This window comes from Gorilla gorilla, chromosome 10 (assembly GCF_029281585.2).
Source record: "Gorilla gorilla gorilla isolate KB3781 chromosome 10, NHGRI_mGorGor1-v2.1_pri, whole genome shotgun sequence".
Classification (NCBI taxonomy): Eukaryota; Metazoa; Chordata; class Mammalia; order Primates; family Hominidae; genus Gorilla; species Gorilla gorilla.
In genome coordinates, this window is record NC_073234.2 from 95,836,612 (window position 1) to 95,863,448 (window position 26,837).

The following is a 26,837-nucleotide window of genomic DNA, read 5'->3' on the forward strand; positions in this document are numbered from 1 at the left end:
TTCATTCATATGTTCATTCTTCTTTTTAAGTGCCAAGCTCCATTAAAATTATAAACTATAAAAATATTAGTTCTTCATCTATTTTGTTATATTGGGATCCTCCAGAATATCCCAATGGAAAAATAACTCACTATACGATTTATGCAATGGAATTGGATACAAACAGAGCATTCCAGATAACTACCATAGATAACAGCTTTCTCATAACAGGTAGAAAACAATGTTTTGTTGTTGTTGTTGTTGTTCATTTTACATTTCTATTCTGGTGGAAAATATGCCCATCTCCCTGTGCCTTATATACTATAGAACACGTGCTATGTCACTTCATATTTTGTTGTTTTGTGTCACCATGAATATCTTTTTAAAATACCTGCATACATAACTCGATTAAATATGCTTTTCTTTAACTACATTTACCCACAATGAAGTAAAAAGCATCAGATCACAAGCTTCATAGAAATTTACTTAACTTAAGGAATACTGTATCTGGTATATCAGAATAACTCATTATTGAAGACTAAAATGTACGAATGCAAAAATCAGCTGAAGTAATTCAGCTGACATGGTATTTGTGCCAAGTCAACTATACCCCCTGCAGTGTGCCAAAAAGTTACTTTTGCAACTTTAAATTATTGCCTTAATATTTTAGGAAAGAACTTGAAGTCACCAACATGGAAAGGCCTATAAGCCCAAGAATTTGAGGAGACTGCAATTATTTGGAAGCGATATAGATATCTAGTCCCCCCATATAAATTCTTCTTACTGGCCTTATATTAAATGGCACCAATCCCAAGAATATTATTTTAAGGACATTAAACAGTTTGTCTCTTGTCCTTATAGGGTTAAAGAAATACACAAAATACAAAATGAGAGTGGCAGCCTCAACCCACGTTGGAGAAAGTTCTTTGTCTGAAGAAAATGACATCTTTGTGAGAACTCCAGAAGATGGTAAGAATATCAATTGCAGTTTTAATTTTTTTTAAAAAGTGGTTGTACGTGCTCACTGCCTTCACTTCATGCTACCTCTAGGGTCTAAAGCAACAAACATCAATAAAAATATAGGTACTACAAATTTTCTTTTCTTCCCGTAGAACCAGAATCATCACCTCAAGATGTCGAAGTAATTGATGTTACCGCAGATGAAATAAGGTTGAAGTGGTCACCACCCGAAAAGCCCAATGGGATCATTATTGCTTATGAAGTGCTATATAAAAATACAGATACTTTATATATGAAAAACACATCAACAACAGACATAATATTAAGGAACTTAAGACCTCACACCCTCTATAACATTTCTGTAAGGTCTTACACCAGATTTGGTCATGGCAATCAGGTATCTTCTTTACTCTCTGTAAGGACTTCGGAGACTGGTGAGCTTTTGTTTTGCTTTGTTTGTTTAATAATACACAATGATATAGTAAGCAAAGCTGATAATCGCCATGTTGTTTACATTTTACATAACCTAAAATCCCTCATTATTTTGTTTTGTATAATCCAGAAATTAATTTTCTTTTTCAGGCAAAAGTGCAGGAAAAGGTTTATTGTACAAATTTTTAAGTCTGATTTATTATATAAGGGAACTTCTAATCAAAATGTGTGAATTTTCAAATGAAAAGACCTTGAGAAACCAAGGATTCTTTCAATGTACCTATAAATTTTAGGTTGAATGGCTACTTGCTTTCGAATTAGGTAAAACTGAGACATACTCATAGGAATAGATTCTGAGATTCTAATGAGGTATGTGTATAGATAGTGGTGCAGAGTGGGAGCACAAAAATGGCATGCCTGGAGAAGACTTATGGAGGAGACAGCATTTGGCCTGGATCTTAATGAGGAGGTTGGAATGGGCAGAAGGATGTTATAGAGCAGGGGTCCCCAACCTTTTTGGCACTGGGGACCAGTTTCATGGAAGACAATTTTTCCCCGGACTAGGGAGGGGAGTGAGGTTGGTTTCTGGATGATTCAAGCACATTACGTTTGTTGTGCACTTTATTTCTATTATTATTACATTGTAACATATAATGAAATAATTATACAACTCACCATAATGCAGAATCAGTGGGAGCCCTGAGCTTGTTTTCCTGCAACTAGATGGTCCTATCTGGGGGGTAATGGGAGACAATGACAGATCATCAGGCATTAAATTCTCATAAGAAGCACACAACATAGATCCCTTGCATGGGCAATTCACAATAGGGTTTGCGCTCCTATGAAAATCTAATGTCGACACTGATCTGACAGGAGGCAGAGCTCAGGCAGTAATTCAGGCGATAGGGAGCGGCTGTAAATACAGAAGCTTTATGATGCTCACCTGCTGTGTGGCCCAGTTCCTAACAGGCCACCAGCTGGTACTAGTCCGTGGCACTGGGATTGGGGATCCCTGTTATAGAGGTTGCTGGACGGGTTGGGAGAGGATATCCCATCCAAAGGAAGTAATACAAGCAAGGAATTACTTGTGTTTTAGTTTCGGTGAAACTAGAGTAAGACAGTTTGTCTGTTGATCTTATTTTGTTGTTTATATTGTGTTATAATTATATATTGGTGGCATAACTACTAGGCCAATTCTACAATGTATTTTGAGAATTAATAACTAAGTATAAAGTTACTATTTTAATTGTATGTTTAAAACAATACATATTTACTGACTAGATACTGGTGGAACCACATGAAATGACAATTTTTATAGGTCACAAATGGCCAAATATCAGCAATTTCATATAGTTCAGCCAGATACTATATACGAATTTCTGTCTTGACCTTGAGGATCTAGAAATCTAGTAAAGTAGCTTACTTTTGTAGAAAAGTATCCTGTTGAGACTATTCACAGAAATGAATACAATGAGATGATACAAAAGAGCCCATAGATAATGGCAGTAGTTGAAAGTGCAGGAATAAGAAAGTAATGAAAGGAGTATTTTACATTATCAAGAGCCTTGAAGTGACACTTAATTGATATTAATCCATATATTGGCATGTTTCATTGCTTTTGTAGATATTGTACCTAAAATAAGTATTTTTGAGAAAAATGTCTGCTCTTTAATGACTCAGTTTTATTTTGCAGTGGATTAAGGAAATGAAACAAGCATATTTTTAGCACCTATTAAGGGTCACGGGCCCTGTTGATAGGTTTCACAGAAATTGTCTTTTAAAAATTCTAAACTAAAGCAATACATTATTGTTATCTTCATGGAAAACTGAGTCCAATGAAAAATGGAGGGTTTGAGAGGTTCATTCATTCAAAAAATATTTATAATATACCAGGCCCTACTGGGGATAAAGTAGTGTAGAAGAAAAGGATTTCCTTCCCTCCTTAAGTTTTATTAGTTGGTGGGTGTTTCATTGCCTAATGGCACCAGCTGGAAAGTGATGAGCTGGAATTGGAATCCAAACCCATCTGACTGTAACACCCATTTCCCTTTCACAGCACATGCTGTTTTTGAAGTAATCAACAAAGCTGGTAAATTATAAACTATATCTAAGATCTCTCTGTTCATTGTTACACTGATATTTTGTCATTAGGCTTCTGCTCAGCATGGGGAGGAAAGTAATAACTTTGAAAGATTCTATTGTGATATGAAATAATAACCATTTTTATGAATGCTTATCAAGTATTTCGTTTAAGTGGCCATAGCATCAAGAACACCTTATTTTAATGATGAATTATAAAGCAATGTTTTTGTTTTCTGATTATTACATGCACATAATCTTTTACTTAGTATTGAAAATGTAATTTTATTTTCTGTTTTATTGTCTGTTTGTGTGAGTTTAATTCAAAGGCAGGGACAATAAACTTAAGTGAATATAAATTTTGAGATTTAGTTTAAAATGAGAATTTTAATTTTGGAAAGTGTCTTAGAAAACATGCAGAGCCCTTTATTTTTTAGGTGAGGAGACCTAGGACCATTTGGGTAAAAGGACTCACAAGTTATAGTACATGAGAAGTAAAGTTGGGGCTTGACTATAGGCCTCCTGACCCCCATTACAGGCCTCATTTAATAGGCTCCTGAGATGGCTAAAAAAATAAAGAGAAGGGGAAACCAACATATCCCATGGCTTCCTAGCCAGGCCTAACAATAAGAGTATAGGGTTTAATGCCCATCTTCCTAATATCTGGTTCTCTGTCCTAAGTTAGGGTAGTTTCAAGGTCTGTGCATTTTCCACCTGGATGAAAATGGAAGACAATGGAATCTACATTAGTGATTTTTCCTAGATTATGTTTGTTACTGTTAAACCACCCACTTCAGCTCCTTTGGCAAAAGAGGGAGCTAAAATGTTAAGTAGGGTCTCAAGTGTCATTTGAAGCAAGATGAGCTCAAGAGCAACTATTTTTCTGGGTTTAGGCTCAAAATAATCTTATTAAATACAGTAATTATACCTTCTATTCATGTAAAAAAATATGGGCCCACTCTTCAATATTGTTTCATGAGAAATTGAGTGATGTGTTAACTCAGTGATGTGTTAATATTACTAATTAAAAATAGGAGTAAGTTATTTGGTTAAATGCCTTATCTTTTTAAGAGAAATAGAGTTTACTAATGCTTGGAAGTAAAACACCCTTGTGTTCAAGCAGGAAGGATCAATACAAGATTGATTCTGTGTGTGTGTGTGTGTGTGTATCTCTGTGTGTGTTTGTGTGTGTTTTAATCATAGACTGTGCAGTTTTCCAATAAGCTTAAGATTAGTTTTTATTTTCTCATACTTAGGGTGTAATAATCGTAAATACAACTTTGAGAAGTTCCCATACAAATTACTCTTTTGATGATCTATACATATTCCCTTTCCTTTTTGACACAACCATCTTTACTGTAAGCCTTTAACAAAACACCTTGTCTGATTTGGAGCAACAACCATGAGTGGATAATAACTTAGATGTTGACCAAAATTTTGTGTAGACCCCCATAAATTTATTTGTGTTAGTGAATAACATTTTAAAATTTGTCTGCATACATTAAAGCTTTATATGCCAAACGATAGTCTTTTGGCAGATTCAAGGTAACTTCCCTTTTTTACTATCATCATGGACTATGTATTTTTTTTGTTTTGGAATTTTAATAGGTTCAGCTTATTCCAACTGATTATAATCATTCATTTTTATTCATCAGTTATCTACTTTATAAAATATTTCTATAATTCGGGGACACTCTGCTATTTCAGAAAATTCTAAGTGCGTCATTACTCTTCAAAATCAGTAAGTCGTTGAGTCTGTCTTGCTTTATCTACCTGATGATCCAGCACTAGTTATTCCCTAAGGGTAAGTGAATAAAAATGCAAAGGATATCAGCCTTGGGTCAGGAATGCATATTTACACACTGACTACTGGTGGTAGGCAGACAACTGCAGAGAGAAAACTTCAATCTAATGGGAAATTTTCAAAATCAGAAGTTACACCAAGCTAGAAAATTCAAGCATAGCATCACAAATTCCCTTTTTGTAATTAAAGAGTTTTTCAACCCAATCTTATATCTATCTGTTCCTTACCTGTGAGTGTCTCTCTTGTTTTTAATATATTCTGTATCATATTAAATGTATTGATTCATTCACTAAACAGCTTTTATGGATTCCATATTATGTTCTACCACCGTACTAGATAGTGTAGCTGTAGCAGTAAACAAGACACAATCAATCTCTACCTTCCTGAAACTTGACACTAGACAATCAGAAAATTAGACATTAGAAAATAAATCAGTAGACAAATTTGTGATTTTTGGTAGTGGTAAGTTTTACTAAGTGAAAAATATCAAGGATAGAAGAGAGGAAGAGTAGTGAGTGGGCTATTTGAGATGGAGGACTGAGGAAAGGCCTCACTGAGAGGTTATGTTTGCCCAGTGATATTAATGAGGTACAGGATTAAATAAGATGAGGATGAGGATGAAAAGTGTTCCAGAGGAAGAATAGCAATTGCCAACTTCTTTTAGAGGAAAAAATTGTGGAGTTGGGGCAGAGCAGGGCATTTCTGTCACTTGAACAGTGTGAGTTGGGGTAGAGAATTCACAGATGAGGTGAGAGGCAGAGGTGGATCATGAGATTCTTGGGTGCCATTCTAGGAAGTTTGGAGTTTAATTTTAATGAGGAGCTTTTGGAGAATTATGAAATAGGAACATTATATGATTTACCATTTTCAAAGATTGCCGCTGAATATGTTGAATGTTGAAGTAAAGAGAAAAATCAAGATAAACTATTAGATTGTTTGTCTGAGTATCTGGGTGAGTGGTAGTGCCATTTACTTAGATGGGGAAGTCCAGGGAAGAGGTCAATATGGAGAACATCCAGGAGTTCTGTTTGCAACATGTTTGAAATATCCAAGTGCCATTATGAAGGCAGTTAGATAAATAAGTTTAAAGCTCAGGGAAAAGATACAGAGCTGAATATATAATTTGGAGCCTCACTATATCTTTGGTATTCAATCAAGGGATGAGGATAAAGTCATATCACTGGACAACAGTGGGAGACGTTAAGAAGCTTACAGCTATGTCGTGGGCAATACCACACATAGACTTTGAGAAGTAGAAGAGCTAATCAAGGACAAAGCAGAAGTCACTGGAAATAGAAGGAAAACCAGAAGAAGATAGTGCCTTCAAAGTCAAGTGAATAAAGATTTTCAAGTAGAAGGAGTTTATTCCCTATGTCACATGCTGCTGACAAGTAAAGTAAGATGGGGCATACAATTGATTAATGTTTGGCAAGAATGGAGGTCATTGGTGACTTCACAGGAGTAGATTTTACAGAAAAAAAATGGAGAAAAATGAAGTCAGATTAACAAAGTATGATAGGCAAAAAAAAAAAAAATGTAGAAAATGAGGAATGGCAAATTTTGAGGAATTTTGATAAGAAGTGGAGAGTAGACTTCAGTAATAGCTGAAGGAGCAAGTGCAATCAAAAGAAGACTTTTTAAACCCCAGACTGTATATTACAGTGTATGTGTGTTCACATGTTCACATGTATCTCTGACTAACTTCAAATGTAAAGTCTCTGAATAGGCAGAAGGAGTGGAATCCAGTGCAGATGTGGAGGGATAGAGCTTGGAAAGGAGGAAAGAGGGAAGGCAGTTAAGGGAAAATTTGAAGTCAGATGATAATGTAGCTCTCTTCTCAGTGTTTTTATTTTTGCTATGGAATGAGAAGCAAGTTTATTAGCTTCAAATAAAGAGGGGGAGGGCATATCAGAGGTTTGTGAAGAGAGAACATGGTGAAAACATACTTTAAAGAGTGGGAGACTAAATTAACTAAAACAAAAACATTAGCTATCAGGAAATGAAAAGGATCCAGTTGAGATTTGATGTTATAAATTTAAGTGGAACTAGTCAGCATAGAATGGTGTTTTATTCAGCCATTTTCAGCTATTACACTTGGCATGTGAAGCTAGCAGAGTTTTGTTTAATTCCAATTGTAATTTTCCCAGGAAAGTAAAATAGAAACAGAAGGAACTGATGGATATTGCTAGGAAGTGATTACAGTGACTGTGGACTCTAGCCTGAGCATGTAGGGAAATGAAGGCATAAGAGAGGTGATGCACAGTGAAGATTTGATGAGGGTCAGAGAATTGTTGGATTCAAAGTACAAGAGTCAGTAAACTGGAAAGATAGGAGTCAGTTGTCAAAGAGAGGAATATTGGCAGTTATTGGTAATGACAAAGTCTTAGGTGTTGCCATGAAAGCCAGTGAGGTACGGTGGGGTAAAGTAAAGTGGGGGAAAAGATTATCGGAATTATAGAGATAAAGAAATACAGAGTCCAGGGAACTGGATAGGTCATTTGCATGGAAGTTGACCTCTCTGAGTAGTAGGGAAGAAGTCAGTTATCAAAGTGATAGCATCTTTAAGATGTTCAGAGAAGTGACAGAGGTATTACCAGTTGTCTGTCTTAAAGAGGGGTAGCACGTGATGGTATCTAATGGAATGGGGCTTCAAAGGATCTGTGGTTCTTCAGGAAGAAAAAAGGAGTAATAAATGCCACTACCCAACTCCTACGCCCTATCGTTAGTGGGACTATGGTAGAAAAACAAACATGATACCCAAGAGGGCTAAACTGTGGTAGTATTTCTCAGCAGATCCAAGATTTCACTTAGAGCTAGAAAGTTAAGAAAGCATTGAGGGTAGTTGTTGAGGATTTTTCTCAATGTAATGGGTTGGCCTGGGGAAACACTAGAGAAGATTTAGCACATTTCGGATAGAAAGGATAGTGGAATTACATTGCTAAATTGAACTATGCATTGAATTGCAATCCTCTCAAAGTTTTAAGAGTATCAATATTCTTAAATTAGTTTTTCCTATTAAGTGTGCCTTGACACCATAACCCAATAACTGGTAACAACCAAGGGGAGGGACACTGTATCTACATTTTTAAGGCTTCTGAATTTTATTTATCTACTAAATTTATTATTAGTAATTTTTATATCCATTCAATTTAGAATACTAATAAAAAGTTTAATTTCTTTCATTTGAAAGAAAAGAGTTTTATAACAGGACTCTTGAATGGCAATAATATTTACCTATTTAGTTTATATTGTTTAACCCTCCAGGTTAATTATTTATGTTATTGTTCTATGTACTCAATTTTTAAACCATTATCTTGGCCACTCTGATCTTTCATCTGTGGTAAATAGTTTTCTACCTAAAGTACATTGTCTACAATTTCATTTACTAAGGATGTGTTGATGGCATTATCCCTCAATTTTTTTATTGTCTGAATATGTTTTTAGTTTGCTACTCTTTATTTTTCTGGGTATGGAATTCCAGTTGTTTTTCAGTTGATGTTGATTGTCAGTCTAATTGTCATTCCTATGTAGAAGATTTTTTTTTCTGGTACTGTTAAGATGGTTTCTTTTTTGATATTCTGTATTTTCACAATGATATGTCTAAATATGGTTTAAAAAATTTCTGCTTGAGATTTGCTGAAATTATTTGATCTGATGTTTGATGTCGTTGAATAATTTTGATGAGCCTCAGCCATTATCCCTTTAAATATTTCTTCTTCATTTTCTCTACTATTTTAGACCCCCTCTGGATATCATCTATGTCTCAACTGCCATTTTATATTTTCCATAACTGTCTTCTTTGATCTACATTCTTGATAATTTCTTCAATACTATCATCCTTTTCACTAAAGTTCTCTTCTTCTTTATCTAATCTGCTCTTTAATACCTCAAGAGATTTTTAATTTTAGTTATTTTGTTCTGTTCCAGAAGGTCTATCTTGTTCTCTTTCAAACTTGCTTGGTTATTTAATATTATTTACCATTATTTAAATAATTATTTGCTCATTTTAAAATATGTTTGATTTCTTGAAACACATTAAACATTTCTATTTTATTTCAATATCTGGAATCTCAAAATCTGACTACTGTGTATGCGTGTGTGTGTTTTCTTTTTCTTTTCTTTGCTGACTTTCACTATTGATATCTGATTTGCTTGTGTGTTTAGCGATTTTATCAGTGAGCTCATATTCTTTGAAACTTTAGCTACGAGAAATTTATGTGGTTTGTGTTGAAGTTGAGTTCCTCCAGCAAGTATTTTTATTTACTTCTAGTTGCTTAGGAGTAATAGCAGCTCAGGACTACAGTTTTATTTTAAATTCTGAAGTGGCGGTTTCTTCAGGGTACATATAGATATCATGGATTTAGTCTACATATGATCATAGGGATAGGCTTATAATTCCAAAACAGCATATTATTTATTTCTTTTCTATCTCTCCACCCAGAGGAGTGGCAACAGAGAAAGAAGGTTTCCTTTCTGTCCTCTCTGCATGGTAGATTTATTTCTCACTTCCCATTCCCTGAGAATGAATGCATCACATTGCACAGGACCAGGAGTTACCATTCACATAGACTTCTATGGTAAATGCAGAAGAATCTGAAGTATCCCCTAGAATTTTTCAGTATAATAACCCTGGTTAAAGTTGCATTCTTTGGGGGTTTCAGGTCTTTCTGCAGGGATATCGCTCATCTTTCAGCTGGCCCCAGGGCTTTATAGTCTTTCTCTGGCACACTACACATACGTTACTATACAAATGCAAAGGCACCAGGATTAACCAATCTATGGCAAGGCAAAACTGGCTTTAGTACCAGCTTCATTCTCAGGATTTCTGTCTTTGCATTTTGTTTGCTTGTTTGTTTTTCTGTGACTTTTTTTGGCCAGTCACCACTGAATTCTAACTTTCTTTTCAGCACCACAACTTCTTAAAGAGAATTTATTTTAATGTTATACAGAGTTTTAGTTATTTTAAGTAAGATATTCACTCAGTTTAGGGTATCTGTTCCAATATTTTACCGGAATTGGAATCTTGTATATAGTTTTGTACTCAAATACACATTGAAAACCATTTTATACATAATGTATTCAGTATAAAAATGTTGTTAGATACAGAAAACTAGTGTTTTACTTAATGATATCCCATATTCTTGGGAGGTGGTTTTGCTGCCAGGTCATAATATGCAACCTCACATCCAGGAGGGGCTCCTTGCCTTGTCATAGACCTTGCTGTCGACCAAAACTAACCTACTGATCTTTTTTTCATGTTATTATTAATGAGAAGCAGAATCAAGTTTTAAATGTTTTAAAATTCTCTTTCTTGCATCTGTGTGTTTGTTCTTCAGTGCAAGATATGTTTCCTATAGTTCCAAGTATTTTAGTAAACGTATCATCTTATGTTATTCTGTGGAATCATAGTAGCATTTTCTTTAGAATGAAAATTTTTCTTATACAGTTGTAAGTACTATAATTTATTTATACTTTACTTCATTCAGGGTATTTATTACGATTACATTCTAGTGAAGGTTCACTTGTAAATAACCTAGTGCACTTCGGTGACAATTTCAGCAGAATAGATTTTTAGAATGGAATTGTTTTATGTATCTATATTTTTGTTTCTTTCAGTGCCTGATAGTGCACCAGAAAATATCACTTACAAAAATATTTCTTCTGGAGAGATTGAGCTATCATTCCTTCCCCCAAGTAGTCCCAATGGAATCATACACAAATATACAATTTATCTCAAGAGAAGTAATGGAAATGAGGAAAGAACTATAAATACAACCTCTTTAACCCAAAACATTAAAGGTAAAAGAACAAATCTAATATTGGATATTTGCATTTATAATGACAGAGTAGCCACAAATATTAGTTTAATGTTAATAGTTTCAGATTATTTTCATGCAGAGTATTACAATTTTGTCTTTTTGGTTAAATAAGCTAGGAGTTTATTGCAGGTCACATGAAAGAATACTATAGATCCATCCTTTTCCATATTATCCTATATATCATTTTGTCTTCATAAATAAGAGCTACTATTGCCAAAGAATGACATTTTCACTTAGTTTTTATTTTTGGAAGATTGTGTTGACAGCCATTTCATAGTTTGCCTCTTGCATATTATTAAATGATATTTTGTAAGTTTCAACTTACCTATTTTATTTCTCTTTAGGACTGAAGAAATATACCCAATATATCATTGAGGTGTCTGCTAGTACACTCAAAGGTGAAGGAGTTCGGAGTGCTCCCATAAGTATACTGACGGAAGAAGATGGTAAATATAATAGTGGATATTGATATACTTTGATTCTATAACATTTAAAGAAACACATGTATAGAATGAAACAATGTAAAAACTCCTCTAGTCATGGTTATCAGTTGTGTACCATACCAGCGTTATACAGAGATTTCATTGTCATGGTATAAAAGAAGCTAGCAACATCAGATTTACATTCAGTGAAATCAGGCATAAAATATTTTTATTTTCTGAAGTCATCAGTACTCTGTAAAAAACAGTCAGTCATGTTTTTCCATGGGGATTTTCAAGGCTTAAAATTTGGTTTGAACGTTAACTGATATATGTCATGACTGAGTTTTTCAACTTTTACATTTTTAAGAATAGACATTAACATGAGCTTTGAAGCAGATTATGTTTATGTAAATGTTCAGCACTTTTTTATGATATTAAGGATTAACTTGATAATGAGATCAGGCTATTGTACAGGTTCCTACATAATTGGACAATATGCTATTCCCCAAAGTTAGTAGCTTTCATATTGAATATTTAAACATACATTTCCCTAACCCAAATAAAATCAACTTTACTACTGAGGCCACTTTACATTGATACCTTACCAAGTTAGACATATATTATGCTAAGAATATAACTTCTGAAAGATATATTTGGGATTAGGATTTGCATTTTATGTTTTATACATTGCATATTTAAAGAAAATTATTATTTTTTCTGTAAAAGGAATTCCTATTTCCAAGAAGGGTAGGCCTGGAAGTATCATACGTGTTTGTGGAGTATCTTTTCTTTTTCATCTTTCTTTCTTTCAAGTTTCCCCATCTTCAAGCTAGGCCATAGCCTGTGACTGTTAAGGGCAGAATGTGCTTAGACACTGCTAGGAAGGGAGACTTTTCCCTGCATTGCTCTCTTTCTTTTCAAAATAATAAAGTCTTCAAATCCCTCTTCTCTTTTTGCAGTTCTCTCCATGTTTTAACCTGTACCAAAGCATCTTGGCTAGGGCTCTCTGTGTTGCCCCAGTTTCTAAGTGGGCTGCCTCCGTGGGTCAGTTTTCCCTAGTCATTGCATCTACTTACTAATGCTTGCTTTTCCATCAAAACTTACCTGCCCAAATTCCAATTTTTCTTCATAGATTCTCCTTGCTCTGAAAGTTAAAATTATCTTAATAAAAAACCCTTCCAAATGAGTCAATGGTTAAAAACTAGGGAAGAAAGTTAGTGCTCCTTTCTATCTTATGTAATACCTAAGATTATATGTAGTAAAAATTTTACCAATGGCTTTTTGAAAATAGTACCCACTTCTTTATAACTAATCTAATCAAAAGGTCCTAATGGTAAGAATTTGAGATCTTATATGATGGAATGAGACCAGTAGTGAACATATATTTTGAGCAGGCAGTGGTTTTACCACTCAAGTCAATAATTCCGAAGTATGTTGTGCATCTGAATTACCTGGGCTGTTAAAAATATGCTTCCTGAAGGTGAAGTTCCATCTAAATTCTTGGCCAAGTCATATGATTTCTAAGGAACAGGGTAAAGAACAAGACTCCCTTGTTGAAAAATTACAGAAAATCGAGAATGGATAAAGATCTGAGAAAATTTGCCTCTTTGGGAATTAGGAACTCCTTGCCCTCATGAAGCTCGCGGTTAGAACAAGAGACCTAAATTTGACAAATGTGTGGACAAATAATTTTTATGATTTTTAATTACTGGTATAAATGTTCCCCCAAATTATTCACCAGGACAAAAGAAGGACCTAAGTTACTCTGGGGTGTGAGGTAAAGTGTAGCTGTGGAAGTTATGTCGAAGCTGTGACATGAAAATGAATAAAGAGGGAGGGTGAGAAATAGGAAAGATCATGCCAGGTAGAGGAGTGAGAGATTTGTGAAGTTCTCATGCCAGGTAGAGGAGTGACAGATTGTGAAGTTTCTTCTCAGCTACCTTGAGATGCTCTGAGATGACAAATTGAATGCACTGCAAAAGTTCTAATTTTTCTAGTTTCAATTTTGTTAGATTGTATTTTAGAATACATATGCCAAAATATTTTAGAATACATATGCCAAAATGATTAAAACTTAGTCTGCTACAGTGGATGTACAGTGATTTTTTTAGATAGACAGGTTAATTACATTTACTTAGCAATAAAATGTTTTACATTAAGAATAAAATATTCAGAGATCTACTGAAGGTTAGCTTTTAAAGACACCATGCTTTATCTGGTATTCCACATAAGCATCTCAAAGCATGTTATAGAGTAGAAATGGTTAGTTGCAACATATTAGTTTCTAAGTTACTGCTATTTTTAATTGAAGTCCTTTTTGTAAACAATAAACAGATTTTACAAGGATGCTAGGAAAAATATTTATAGGTATTTGTTTGACAAATGAAAGAGAATTTTCAGAGATAATTCTTATCTTGGGAAACAGACATCTCTAACTGATGTATACATTCCTGTGATAATCAATATTTGATAGCAACATTATTATAGTGCCAGTGAAAATAACAGAATGAAAATACCAAATACAGCTATCACTATTATTCCTTATAACTTGTCTCATAAACTTTCTGCTGCTCAATAAAATTGTTTTGGAAAATTATTGTTAGTTAAATAATGAAAACATGCACACATGGGAACACATACAACTATAGCTGAGATTATTCAGAGAAGTAAAAAAGAAAAAATATTGAAGTAAGTCAGGTAGCATTCTGTCCAAATTATTGGAAATAGTGATCTGTATATGAACTGTATTTCAACTGACATTGTTTAAAGATGTAAACAAATTCTCAGAATTTCTGTTAGCTACCTATGAATTCACATTCCGTGCATAACTGTAACAATGAACCAAATTTTAGTGTTTTCCTTTTTTACATGTAAAAAGTTGTATTCCATTATTCTAAGACATTACTGTGTTATTACACAGCAGCTGAGAAATGTCATTCTAAATGTTTTACCTAAATGGAAATATAAAGTTGGCTAACTATTTTGCAGTAATGTTTTTATTGCTTATTCAATGCCAAATAGCAAATGTATTTATATTTTACACTATTACAGCAGAGTTACAAGTAGATTCTAAACTATTTTCTTATTTACGTGCTACATTGGCATTTCCTTTGTAAACCATTCAATTTTGAAGACTGAGTGAACAGAGTTTGATATTATTTTACTTTTTAATGACACAACAGAGAATGAGGAATGTAGTTTTCATCATTTGTGAGGTCAGTCATTTTAACTGCTTTCTCAATGTTATGCTTATCACTTTCCCAACTTCTTGGATGTGTGATTTTTTTCCCACCTCTTTTTTATTGTCTAGGGATCTCTTTTACTGTATATTTATTCACCCTCAATAAAATTTTTATTTTTATTAGAGGATGACAGTTGACCAAGATGTACTTGAACAGTAGGTGAGTCACTGTGACATACCCCTTGTTCTTCTTTCTCATGAAATATTTTTTTCCATTGAATCACAGAAACAGATGTTCTAATACCACCATGCAAAATCTTCCTTTATCATCTCATTTTGAAAGTAAACAGTCTCTTGTGCTTCTGGAGAAAATCACTGAACCTAATTCCTTTACCAGAAAGTTTATAATAAAAATTGTGTGCATTTCCATGTTAACTTTTTCTTATATATGTTTAATAAAACACATTATTCTATACCCTAACTTTACAGCTCCTGATTCTCCCCCTCAAGACTTCTCTGTAAAACAGTTGTCTGGTGTCACGGTGAAGTTGTCATGGCAACCACCCCTGGAGCCAAATGGAATTATCCTTTATTACACAGTTTATGTCTGGTAATAATTTTTTTTTGGAAATAGTTCTGAGAACAGATATTAATCTGTAACATAATAGGAATGTAGTTTTTAGATTTCAGAATCTGGTGCTACATTCGGAACCTGATTATTAATAGGCTAGTTAACATGTTTTGATTAAGAAACAAGTTTTTCCATATTATGTAGTGGTTCAATCAAGGTCAAATGAAATAATTTTGCAATTAAAACAAAAAATTATGTGTTATTCATAATTATACTAAATTCCTACTCTTAAAAGTCATTGACAAGTCAATTTGTATGAATGTAAGCATATACTTTTACACTTCTGAAGTTTTATACAAGTACTCTCATGTCACTGTCTTTCAAGTGTCCCTTGAGCAGAGTAATTTTAATAAACATTTAAAATAGGTATTTTTAAAGAAATCTGTTATTTAAGGTCAATTTTTTATTCGAAATGTAAACAATGTATTTTGTTTCTGATCACTGTTACCCTGATTACCTGTTTATCCTTCAGTTGTGAAAAAGATGAAATCCAACATTGTATCTCATGTTAGTTAGCATGCTTATACTACTTCATGAGAACTTGGTAGATTGAAATCTTCACTTTGATGTAATGTAAATCCTCTTTAGATTCACCAATTAGGTAACACATTACCTAGTGGATTTCATATATTTCAACTCAGAAAATACAATTTACACAATACTTCGTAAAACATAGCCATTTCCTTTTATATTTCTGAATTGGAAGGGCCAGCATTGAGGGAGATGCTATGATGTTTTAAAGAAGTCTCCTCTTCTTCTCTTTCCTAAGTTAAGATTTTTCTTTCCCTAATTCCCCTTTAACCCCTTTACATATTTCACTTTAAGACTATATTTTTTGTTTTCTTTGTTGCCTGATTCCTAGTGACTTTGCCTAGTCGTGACGAAAGTGGGAGTGTCTTGACTCCCAGTTAGTGAAAAGGAAGCAGTGGGAAGAAGGTTACCATTCCTTTTCATTACCCTATTTATTTATTCACTCATTCATTCATTGAACAATATTGATAGAATACCTATATACTCATGAACAAGACTCACATAAGACCGTTGCCCTCAAGGGTCTTGTATCTCTTACACTCCCAAGAGATAACTGGATTATAGACCCATAAACAAGCAAACAAGGGAATGTTGGGGGAAGGAGGTCTACTTTTGATGGGATGCTTCAGGAAGTTCTCTTTGAAGAAGTGTCATTGAGCTGTGATCCAGTTGACAAGAAAGAGCTTCTTGCCATGTAAAAATCTACAGGGCAGAACTTTCAAGAAGGAGGGAATACCAACTGCACAAGCTCTGTGGGGAAACAAAACTTGTCACTTTGAAGACCAGAAAGGAGGTCAATGTTGCTGGGGATTAGAGAACCAGAGGAGGTTAACAGTGGGGACAGGAAATAAAGTTCAGGACTCAAGCCATGGTAAGGATTTTGTTTTCATTTTAACTCTAAAGGGAGTTCATAGATAATTTAAATCACTTTAGATTCCTTATAAAGAATGAATTGTCAGGGACAAAAGTGTTAGCAAGGGATGCTAGCCTATTTTAGTAGTCTGGGAAAGAGATGGTAGTGGCAACGGAGGGGAGAAGTAGGCGGCTTTGAGCTACATTTGGGAAGAAAAACTAACAGGACTTGGTGACGGATTGGCTGTGCAGATAAGAAAAAGAGAAGAATCAAAGATGACTTCTAGATTTTTGAATCAAGCGTGGTTACTACTAGAATTTGATGACATTGATTAAGTTAGAAAAAAATTTAAATGAAACAGATTGAGAATCAAGATTTTTCTGGCTGGGATTTTCAGCCCTGCATTATGAGAATAATTGTTTTCTTCTATACAGTGATCATGCTTCCCTTCCTAGAGCTTCCGTGTATATCTAGCATAATGCATAACACACCTAGACAGAAACACATGTGGTTGGATAGCATTTTAAGGGATGCTGTTCACCCAGTTTTTCTCTCTCTGGGTATGAACTCCATGTCAATGGGAGCCTCCTGTTCTAGGAACTTAGCTATAACTTTAGTTTTCTATTTATAGTTCCAAAATGTCTAAAGGTACCAGGATTTGTTAGGAATAAGTAATGACAATGTACATTACACCACCTCTTAAGAATATAGCATGGCTCAAATTTTATATGCTACAATTCTGATGTCATATAGAACATGACCTTTTATTTTCTGTAACTGGTTATTTTTGCTTTTTGCAATGATGCTAGGGTTGATGAAAGCACTAATTTTAGATAAACTATTCATTTCTCATTCCCTCTGGGTTTAATTCGGTCTCTTTTGGGTAAATATTCAATCAATTCAAAGTTTAACTCTTCAATTGTACTTTTTCTCTCATCCTTCAAGAGGTATCCTTATCTCATTTTCTGAGGTAGTCTGGGTACAGGGGAAGCCCAATGAAAGTGGGGTGAGGGAATCTCAAATCCGTGATATTGAAACAGAAAAAGTTCCCTTGTCCTGCTCTCGGGGCGTGCGACGGGGGTGTGGCTCAATTCTCTGGTGCCCCCCTGCTCAAACCTCTAGGGGGAGCATGCAGACGGGCAGGTTGTGGGGCTCCGACCCCATGGCAGGGTCTAGGGGTGAATGTTTACAGCTGAAACCCCAGTGGGCGTGTGTTACAGTATGCTCTTTTAGTTTAGCCATCCGTAGGGGGCTTGTGTTAACTCAGTTAGACCCCCTGCCTTATCGTAAGGACAGAGGGCTTTCTGTATTCCGGGGTTTCTTGCCTTGGAGTACCAGAACTGGATCACACGTGGGCTTGGAGAGCACGATTTATTGAGTGGAGGTAACTCTCAGCAGAGGGGGGAGCCAGAGGGAAATGGAGTGGGAAGATGGTTTTCCCCTGGAGTCGGGCCACTCAGCAGCGGACTCTCCTCCGTCCTCACCCGCCAAACTGTGCGTTGTTCCGCTGGTTGATGGCCTGCTGGCCTGCGGCGTCTGTCAGTGTGTGCTGTTAGGCCGCTGCATTCCTCTTGATGTCCAGCTGTTGTGTCTTCCGCCAACGTGTTCCTGTCAATGTCCAGCCGCTTGTGTGTGTGCCCGTTAGGGTCTTGGGATTTTTATAGGCACAGGATGGGGGCGTGGTGGGCCAGGGTGGTGTTGGGAAATGCAACATTTAGGCGGGAAAACAGAAATGCCTGTCCTCATCTAGGTCCCTGGGCACAAACAAGCCCGGGTGTGGGGCCCTAGGCAGAGACCCGCCCTTCTCTACCCAGCTCTTCCCTGCCCCCACTCCCATATCAATATTGTGAGAGACGTCACCTGACCTTTTTATGGAATCATTCTGGCACAAACTTGCAGTCACGGCTTCCAGTTTAAAGGTTCCTATTTTCTGTTTTATCCTTGGTCCAACCTCAAGGCTTATTCTAGTCCCCTGGTTCCCTAGCATGTCTGTGTTGAACCTCAGGTAGCTAGATACTCCCAGCTGATTTCTCTGCACCAATCTACAGTGTGAAGGATTTGAGAAAGGTACTTCCACACCCTGCTGTAGCTCTGGATGATCTGCTAGAGGAGCCCTTGCATCTTGCTCGACACAGAGATTTTCTTTTTTTTTTTTTTTTTTTTTTTTTTAAATTTTTTTTTTTATTATACTTTAAGTTTTAGGGTACATGTGCACATTGTGCAGGTTAGTTACATATGTATACATGTGCCATTCTGGTGTGCTGCACCCACTAACTCGTCATCTAGCATTAGGTATATCTCCCAATGCTATCCCTCCCCCCTCCCCCCACCCCACAACAGTCCCCAGAGTGTGATATTCCCCTTCCTGTGTCCATGTGATCTCATTGTTCAATTCCCACCTATGAGTGAGAATATGCGGTGTTTGGTTTTTTGTTCTTGTGATAGTTTACTGAGAATGATGGTTTCCAGTTTCATCCATGTCCCTACAAAGGACATGAACTCATCATTTTTTATGGCTGCATAGTATTCCATGGTGTATATGTGCCACATTTTCTTAATCCAGTCTATCATTGTTGGACATTTGGGTTGGTTCCAAGTCTTTGCTATTGTGAATAATGCCGCAATAAACATACGTGTGCATGTGTCTTTATAGCAGCATGATTTATAGTCCTTTGGGTATATACCCAGTAATGGGATGGCTGGGTCAAATGGTATTTCTAGTTCTAGATCCCTGAGGAATCGCCACACCGACTTCCACAATGGTTGAACTAGTTTACAGTCCCACCAACAGTGTAAAAGTGTTCCTATTTCTCCACATCCTCTCCAGCACCTGTTGTTTCCTGACTTTTTAATGATTGCCATTCTAACTGGTGTGAGATGATATCTCATAGTGGTTTTGATTTGCATTTCTCTGATGGCCAGTGATGATGAACATTTTTTCATGTGTTTTTTGGCTGCATAAATGTCTTCTTTTGTGAAGTGTCTGTTCATGTCCTTCGCCCACTTTTTGATGGGGTTGTTTGTTTTTTTCTTGTAAATTTGTTTGAGTTCATTGTAGATTCTGGATATTAGCCCTTTGTCAGATGAGTAGGTTGCGAAAATTTTCTCCCATGTTGTAGGTTGCCTGTTCACTCTGATGGTAGTTTCTTTTGCTGTGCAGAAGCTCTTTAGTTTAATTAGATCCCATTTGTCAATTTTGTCTTTTGTTGCCATTGCTTTTGGTGTTTTGGACATGAAGTCCTTGCCCACGCCTATGTCCTGAATGGTAATGCCTAGGTTTTCTTCTAGGGTTTTTATGGTTTTAGGTCTAACAATTGGAAGAACATTCCATGCTCATGGGTAGGAAGAATCAATATCGTGAAAATGGCCATACTGCCCAAGGTCATTTACAGATTCAATGCCATCCCCATCAAGCTACCAATGACTTTCTTCACAGAATTGGAAAAAACTACTTTAAAGTTCATATGGAACCAAAAAAGAGCCCGCATCGCCAAGTCAATCCTAAGCCAAAAGAACAAAGCTGGAGGCATCACACTACCTGACTTCAAACTATACTACAAGGCTACAGTAACCAAAACAGCATGGTACTGGTACCAAAACAGAGATATAGATCAATGGAACAGAACAGAGTCCTCAGAAATAACGCCGCATACCTACAACTATCTGATCTTTGACAAACCCGAGAAAAACATGCAATGGGGAAAGGATTCCCTATTTAATAAATGGTGCTGGGAAAACTGGCTAGCCATATGTAGAAAGCTGAAACTGGATCCCTTCCTTACACCTTATACAAAAATCAATTCAAGATGGATTAAAGACACAGAGATTTTCTAAGCGGCTTGTCATGTTTATCTCCACCCTGAGAAAAAAGAAAGTCTTCTTTACACTGGGATTTCTCTCCCAAATCTATTCAGGTGTTGTCACCACTTAACCCTTACCCTAAGATCTTGGGACACTCCAGTGTGATGGCTTTGCCCTTTTACTTCTCTCACTCTTTTTTCGTAGTGCAAAATTTTTCCTTTTGTCTTTCTTTTGACCGATGGAAATTTCCTTCTTCCGTATACTCTTTCCTTTCTACACTCAAGGGTCTTAATTTAATTATAACTACTTAATTATAAAACTCTGTGGTCGCAAATAATCCAGGATTGACTCTTGATGTGTAAATGGAACGTAGAAAACACTTTTCCCTCAGTAAAACTTGGCTTTATTTTACACACACACACACACACACACACACACACACTCTCTCTCTCTCTCTCTCTCTCTCTCTGTCTCTGTGCTTTAAAATTTACTTTGTTCATTGCGGTATTTAAAAGAGACTATTACCTGGCACATAATTGAAACTTAATATTTGTTCAATGGATGAATGAATGAAGAGTATGATTTAAGTTAGAAACTGTATATATATATAAAAATATATATTATACAAATATATATTTTTATATATTTGTATATTTTGTATACAAAATATATATTTGTATAATATATATTTTTATATATGATATATATGCAATATAAGTATATGTATATATTATATGTGATTATATTACATTAGGTATTATATAATTATTACATATTATTATATATAATTGTTATATATATTTTTTCTCATTGCATTTCTGCAATAAGAATAGTGATGCATTTTCAGATAATGGATGACTCAGTGGAATAGAGTAAGATTACATAAAGATAGAACAAAAAAGAAGAAAGACCTTAACATAGTCAAGAATATTATCTATAATATATATGTAATATATATAATTAAATATACACATATATTTAAATTTTCAGCATCGTCTTACTAAGATGCTTGCTGGAAGCTTTATGCTTTAGTATCTTACTAACATACTTTAGTGTCTTACTAACATCCTTAGTTGGAAATAGCCCTGTAAGGTATAGTAAGTGTAGCGAAGGGAATGGTCATAATTCTGGATTCCTTCATTAGAGATCACTAATCTTTTTTGGGGACTCTTACCATAATCAGTTTTGGGGAGAGGAGGCAGGTATCATAATGTAATACACATGGGTTTTTAGTCAGTGAGACATGGGTTTAAATCTTGGCTCTGACACTCAATTATCTTTGGTTCCTGTAAAGTACTTAATAAATGGTAGCTATCATTGTTAGCAGGATTCCTGTTTCAGGAGTCCATAGTTCTCTCATAATTCTCAGTTGCCATTATTTCAGCTGCTCCAATAATTACCAAATTCTTATAAAAAACATTTATTTGAATATTTCCTTTTTTTTTTTTAAGAGGGGGTCTCGCTCTGTTGCCCAGCCTGGAGTGCAATGGCGCCATCTTGGCTCACTGCAACCTCTGCCTCCTGGGTTCAAGTGATTCTCCTGCCTCAGCCTCCCGAGTAGCTGGGATTACAGGTGCGCATTACCACACCTAGCTAATTTATTTTTATTTCTTTTTATTTTTCACTAGAGATGGGGTTTTGCCGTGTTGGCCAGGCTGGTCTTGAACTCCTGACCTCAGGTGATCCTCCTGTCTCAGCCTCCCAAAGTGCTGGGATTACAGGCGTGAGCCACTACACCTGACTGAATATTTCTTTTTTTTTTTTGAGTGTGTCTTCAAAATGCAGGCTGCCTATTACATTTGTTATATTGGGTAACTTTTTTCTTTATCATGAATATTTCTTGACAAAATAACTCATGAGGGTTAATGTGTAACCATTTTATATCCATTACTGTATGAGTCACATTTGATTTGTAGATGGTATGTTCAGAAATCTGTTTTAATCCATTGCATTTTAAAATGATTTTTCCTTCTGAAGTTTGCTTTGCAAAATAACTTTTATCATCCATCAAGAAGGTAAACTAGCATTTCCTCCCTGCAGTTATTGATAAATAACACATATTTTTCAAATGATACACAGTCCTTGAATTCCTAGGACAACCACCATTAAATAAATGGATTTCTATTGGAGCACTGTAAGCTTATTGTTTTAATACATTTTGAATTGAGGCATGATGTTCCAGTAGAACTTATTTATTTACTATTTTCTTGAATTCAACTTGTAATTGTTTAGCACTTTTACTTCTAGATGTGTCAGTAAAATTTAACAGTAGTTTTATTCTTTCTTTAGGAAACTTCTAAGAGAATATACCCTCTATAGCTAAAAGACTGAGGACTGAAAGTGATGCTGAAAGTTCTGACTTATATACAAATCTTGACTCTGAAATGTTTCTCAATTTTCTTAGTAGTAATTACGAGAGGTAATTCTGAAACAGTCTGACAAATGTTTATTAAACTCTGTGGGGAGATATATAACATACAGCACCTTAAACGATTGAAGTCTTATTGCAGATAAGATATGCCCATGTGAAATAATTGAAAAACACTTGCCAAAGAATATATTAGGAAGTCAAAATAATTCTAAAGCAGCTCTTTATTAAATATCACTGGTCAAATAATTCCCTCAGTAACATAAAAGCTTACCTTTGTAAATGGACTTCTGAATCCTAAAAAAGTATACCTACTCTAGTTTCTCCAAGTTTTCTAAAAGATTTTCACCGTGTTAAAAATGACCTCATGGTTACTGCATATAATATAGATCAATCCTCAGAATGGGAAGGGGGCCATTTCAGATTTTCTGAAGTTATATCCATTTTGGAGTAAAAGTGGTAAAGATAGATTTGTGAATTAGGAGAGCATCTCGGTGGAGGCAGTGTATGAAGGCAGCAGGAATGACTGTCAAGAGTTTGACAAGTAGCATTATAGACATGGAGTACTGAGGCTAGGTTGGGAAGATGAAAGAAAGAAATACAGATAGATGGAGTGGTAGAGCATATGAATGCTCTTTAGGGCTTAATATGAGGTTTCTAGTGGGATGACCAATGTTCTGACCAATGTTCTCTCTCAACTCTTTCCTGATAGTCATTTTTCTGAATCACTCTGAAGCTTGAGTGCCAAGGTCAAGCCCATGGCCACTCATGATTTGCAAGTGGGTCATAAATTTAGAATTGATTGTCAGTGTTAAAAAAATGAGTAGATCTCTTGTAAAACTTCAATTTCCTTTGTTTCTTATAAAAATCAGAACACTTTTGCCATATTTTCTGTGGCAAAAAAAAAAATCAGCAGAGTTGAATGGTGGCTGTCTTTTATTTGAAGCATTTGCTTAGTTGTTTACTGTGGTTCCCATCACACCCTCTTATTTCATTTTAACTGAAAGAAAATTTTGTAGGTACATAGTAGGTTTATATATTTATGGGGTACATGAGATACTTTGATACAAGCGTGTAACAAGTAATAACAACATCATGGAAAATGGGGTATCCATCCCCTCAAGCATTTGTCCTTAGTGTTATAAACAATCCAATTATACTCTTTTAGTTATTTTATAATGTACAATTAATTATTATTTATTATAGTCACCCTGTTGCACTGTCAAATACTAGATCATATTCATTCTTTCTATTTTTTTATACCCATTAACCATCCCCACTTTCCCCACCCCTCCTCACTACCCTTCCCAGCTTCTGGTAACCATGCTTCTACTCTCTATCTCTATAAATTCAATTGTTTTGATATTTAGCATCCACAAATAAATGAGAACATGTCATTTGTGCCTGACTTATTTGACTTAACACAATGACCATGATGGCATCTCATTCTTTTTTATTGCTGCATAGTACTCCATTGTGTATAGATGTACCACATTTTCTTTATCGAGTCAACCATTGATGGACATTTTTTTTTTTTTTTTTGAGACGGAGTCTTGCTTTGTCGCCCAGGCTGGAGTGCAGTGGCGCGATCTCGGCTCACTGCAAGCTCCACCTCCCGGGTTCACGCCATTCTCCTGCCTCAGCCTCCCGAGTAGCTGGGACTACAGGCGCCCACTACCACGCCCGGCTAATTTTTTGTATTTTTAGTAGAGACGGGGTTTCACCGTGTTAGCCAGGATGGTCTCGATCTCCTGACCTCGTGATCCGCCCGCCTCGGCCTCCCAAAGTGCTGGGATTACAGGCGTGAGCCACCGCGCCCGGCCATTGATGGACATTTTGGTTGCTTCCAAATCTTGGCTATTGTGAAGAGTACTGCAACAAACATGTAAGTGCAGATATCTCTTCCATATACTGATTTCCTTTCTTTTGGCTATATACCCAGCAGTAGGATTGCTAGATTTTACATTAGCTCTATTTTTAGTTTTTTGAGGAACTTCCAAACTGTTCTCCATAGTGATTTTACTAATTTGTATTCCCACCAACAGTGTACAAGGGTTCCCTTTTCTTCACATTCTCTCCAACATTTGTTATTGCCTGTCTTTTGGAGAAGAGCTATTTTAACTGGGGTGAGATGGTATCTCACTGTAGTTTTGATTTGCCTTTCTCTGATGATCAGTGATGTTGAGCACCTTTTCATATGCCCCCTTGACATCTGTATGTCATCTTTTGAGAAATGTCTATTCAAATATTTTGTCCATTTTTGATTGGATTATTAGTTCTTTTTCCTGTAGAGTTGTTTGAGCTGCTTATGCATTCTGGTTATTAATCCCTTGCCAGATTGATAGTTTGCAAATATTTTCTCCTATTCTGTGGGTTGTCTTTTCTCTTTGTTGATTGTTTTCTTTGCTGTACAGAAGCTCTTTAACTAGTTGTGATCCTGTTTGTCCGTTTTTGCTTTGGTTGCCTATGCTTGTGGGGTATTACTCAAGAAATTTTCACCCAGATCAATATCCTGGAGATTTTTTTTTTTTTTTTTTTTTTTTTTTTTTTTTTTTTTTTGAGAGGGAGTCTCGCTGTGTCGCCCAGGCTGGAGTGCAGTGGTGCAATCTCGGCTCACTGCAAGCTCCGCCTCCCGGGTTCACGCCATTCTCCTGCCTCAGCCTCCCGAGTAGCTGGGACTACAGGCGCCCGCCACTGCGCCCGGCTAATTTTTTGTATTTTTAGTAGAGATGGGGTTTCACCGTGGTCTCGATCTCCTGACCTCGTGATCCGCCCACCTCGGCCTCCCAAAGTGCTGGGATTACAGGCGTGAGCCACCGCGCCTGGCCTATCCTGGAGATTTTACCCAACGTTTTCTTGCAATAGTTTCAGAGTTTGAGGTCTTAGATTTAAGTCTTTAATCCATTTTGATTTAATTTTTGTATATGGTGAAAGATGGAGGTCAAGTTTCATTCTTCTGCATATGGATATCCAGTTTTCCCAGCACCATTTATTGAAGAGACTGTCCTTTATCCAATGTATGTTCTTGGCATCTTTATCAAGAATGAGTTCATTGTAGGTATGTGAACTTGTTTCTGGGTTCTCTATTCTGTTCCATTGGTCTATGTGTCTGTTTTTATGCCAGTACCATACTATTTTGGTTACTATAACTCTGTAGTATAATTTGAAGTCAGATAATGTGATTCCTCCAGTTTTTTCTTTTTGCTTAGGATAGCTTTGTTATTCTGGGTCTTTCATGGTTCCATATAAATTTTAGGATATTTTTTCTGTTTCTGTGAAGAATGTCTTTGATATTTTGACAGAGATTGCATTGCATCTGTAGATTGCTTTGGGTAGTATAGATAGGATATTTTAATAATGTTGATTCTTCCACCCCATGACATCAAATAGCTTTCCATTTTTTGGTGTCCTCTTCACTTTTTTTCATCAATGTTTTATAGTTTTTATTATAGAGAACTTTTACTTCCTGCCACTAAACCTTATTTTAAACCAAACTTTTTAGTCATTTATTTTACTTGTCTGAATCTTGAGTTATTAACTGTTGATTTAGGCAATCTTCTCATCAAGTTTTTGAAATGCAGAACACTGAGAGAGATTGTGATTTCTTTGCATGTCAGACTTAGGGAACAAAATATCTCAGAAAGCTGAAGGAACTGAATCAAGAATAGTGCTATTAACTTAAAAATCTCACAATCTAAAAATTTAGAAAGGAGACTTTATTTCTTTTAAAGGATGACAGCCTTCAAGGTGGCCATCTCTCAGACCGGGAAGTGTGCCTCCAGCAAAGACCGGAGATGGGCACTTTGAAGGAGGAGGGATCGGGGTAGGAGCTTTATGCGGAAAGGGTTAGCTAAACATACATATTCAACCTGCTACAGGAGGAGCTATGAATATTCAGGAAGGTGGTCCTGACACATGTGTATTGAACAAACATGTATGTAACAAATGATCCATGTTCACTTTGGGGTTGAGACTTC

The 26,837-nt window shown here is 35.8% G+C and overlaps 1 protein-coding gene across 1 annotated transcript in view; it reads left to right on the forward strand.

The window, feature by feature from the left end:
- The window catches only part of PTPRQ (protein tyrosine phosphatase receptor type Q), a 236,930-nt gene that overhangs the window by 50,998 nt on the left and 159,095 nt on the right, over positions 1-26,837 (forward strand). Inside the window, exons 13-18 of the mRNA XM_055358903.1 lie at positions 31-210; positions 841-948; positions 1,092-1,373; positions 10,871-11,053; positions 11,418-11,519; positions 15,166-15,286. Coding sequence (XP_055214878.1) covers positions 31-210; positions 841-948; positions 1,092-1,373; positions 10,871-11,053; positions 11,418-11,519; positions 15,166-15,286 — 976 coding nt within the window. The remainder of the gene's footprint in view (positions 1-30; positions 211-840; positions 949-1,091; positions 1,374-10,870; positions 11,054-11,417; positions 11,520-15,165; positions 15,287-26,837) is intronic.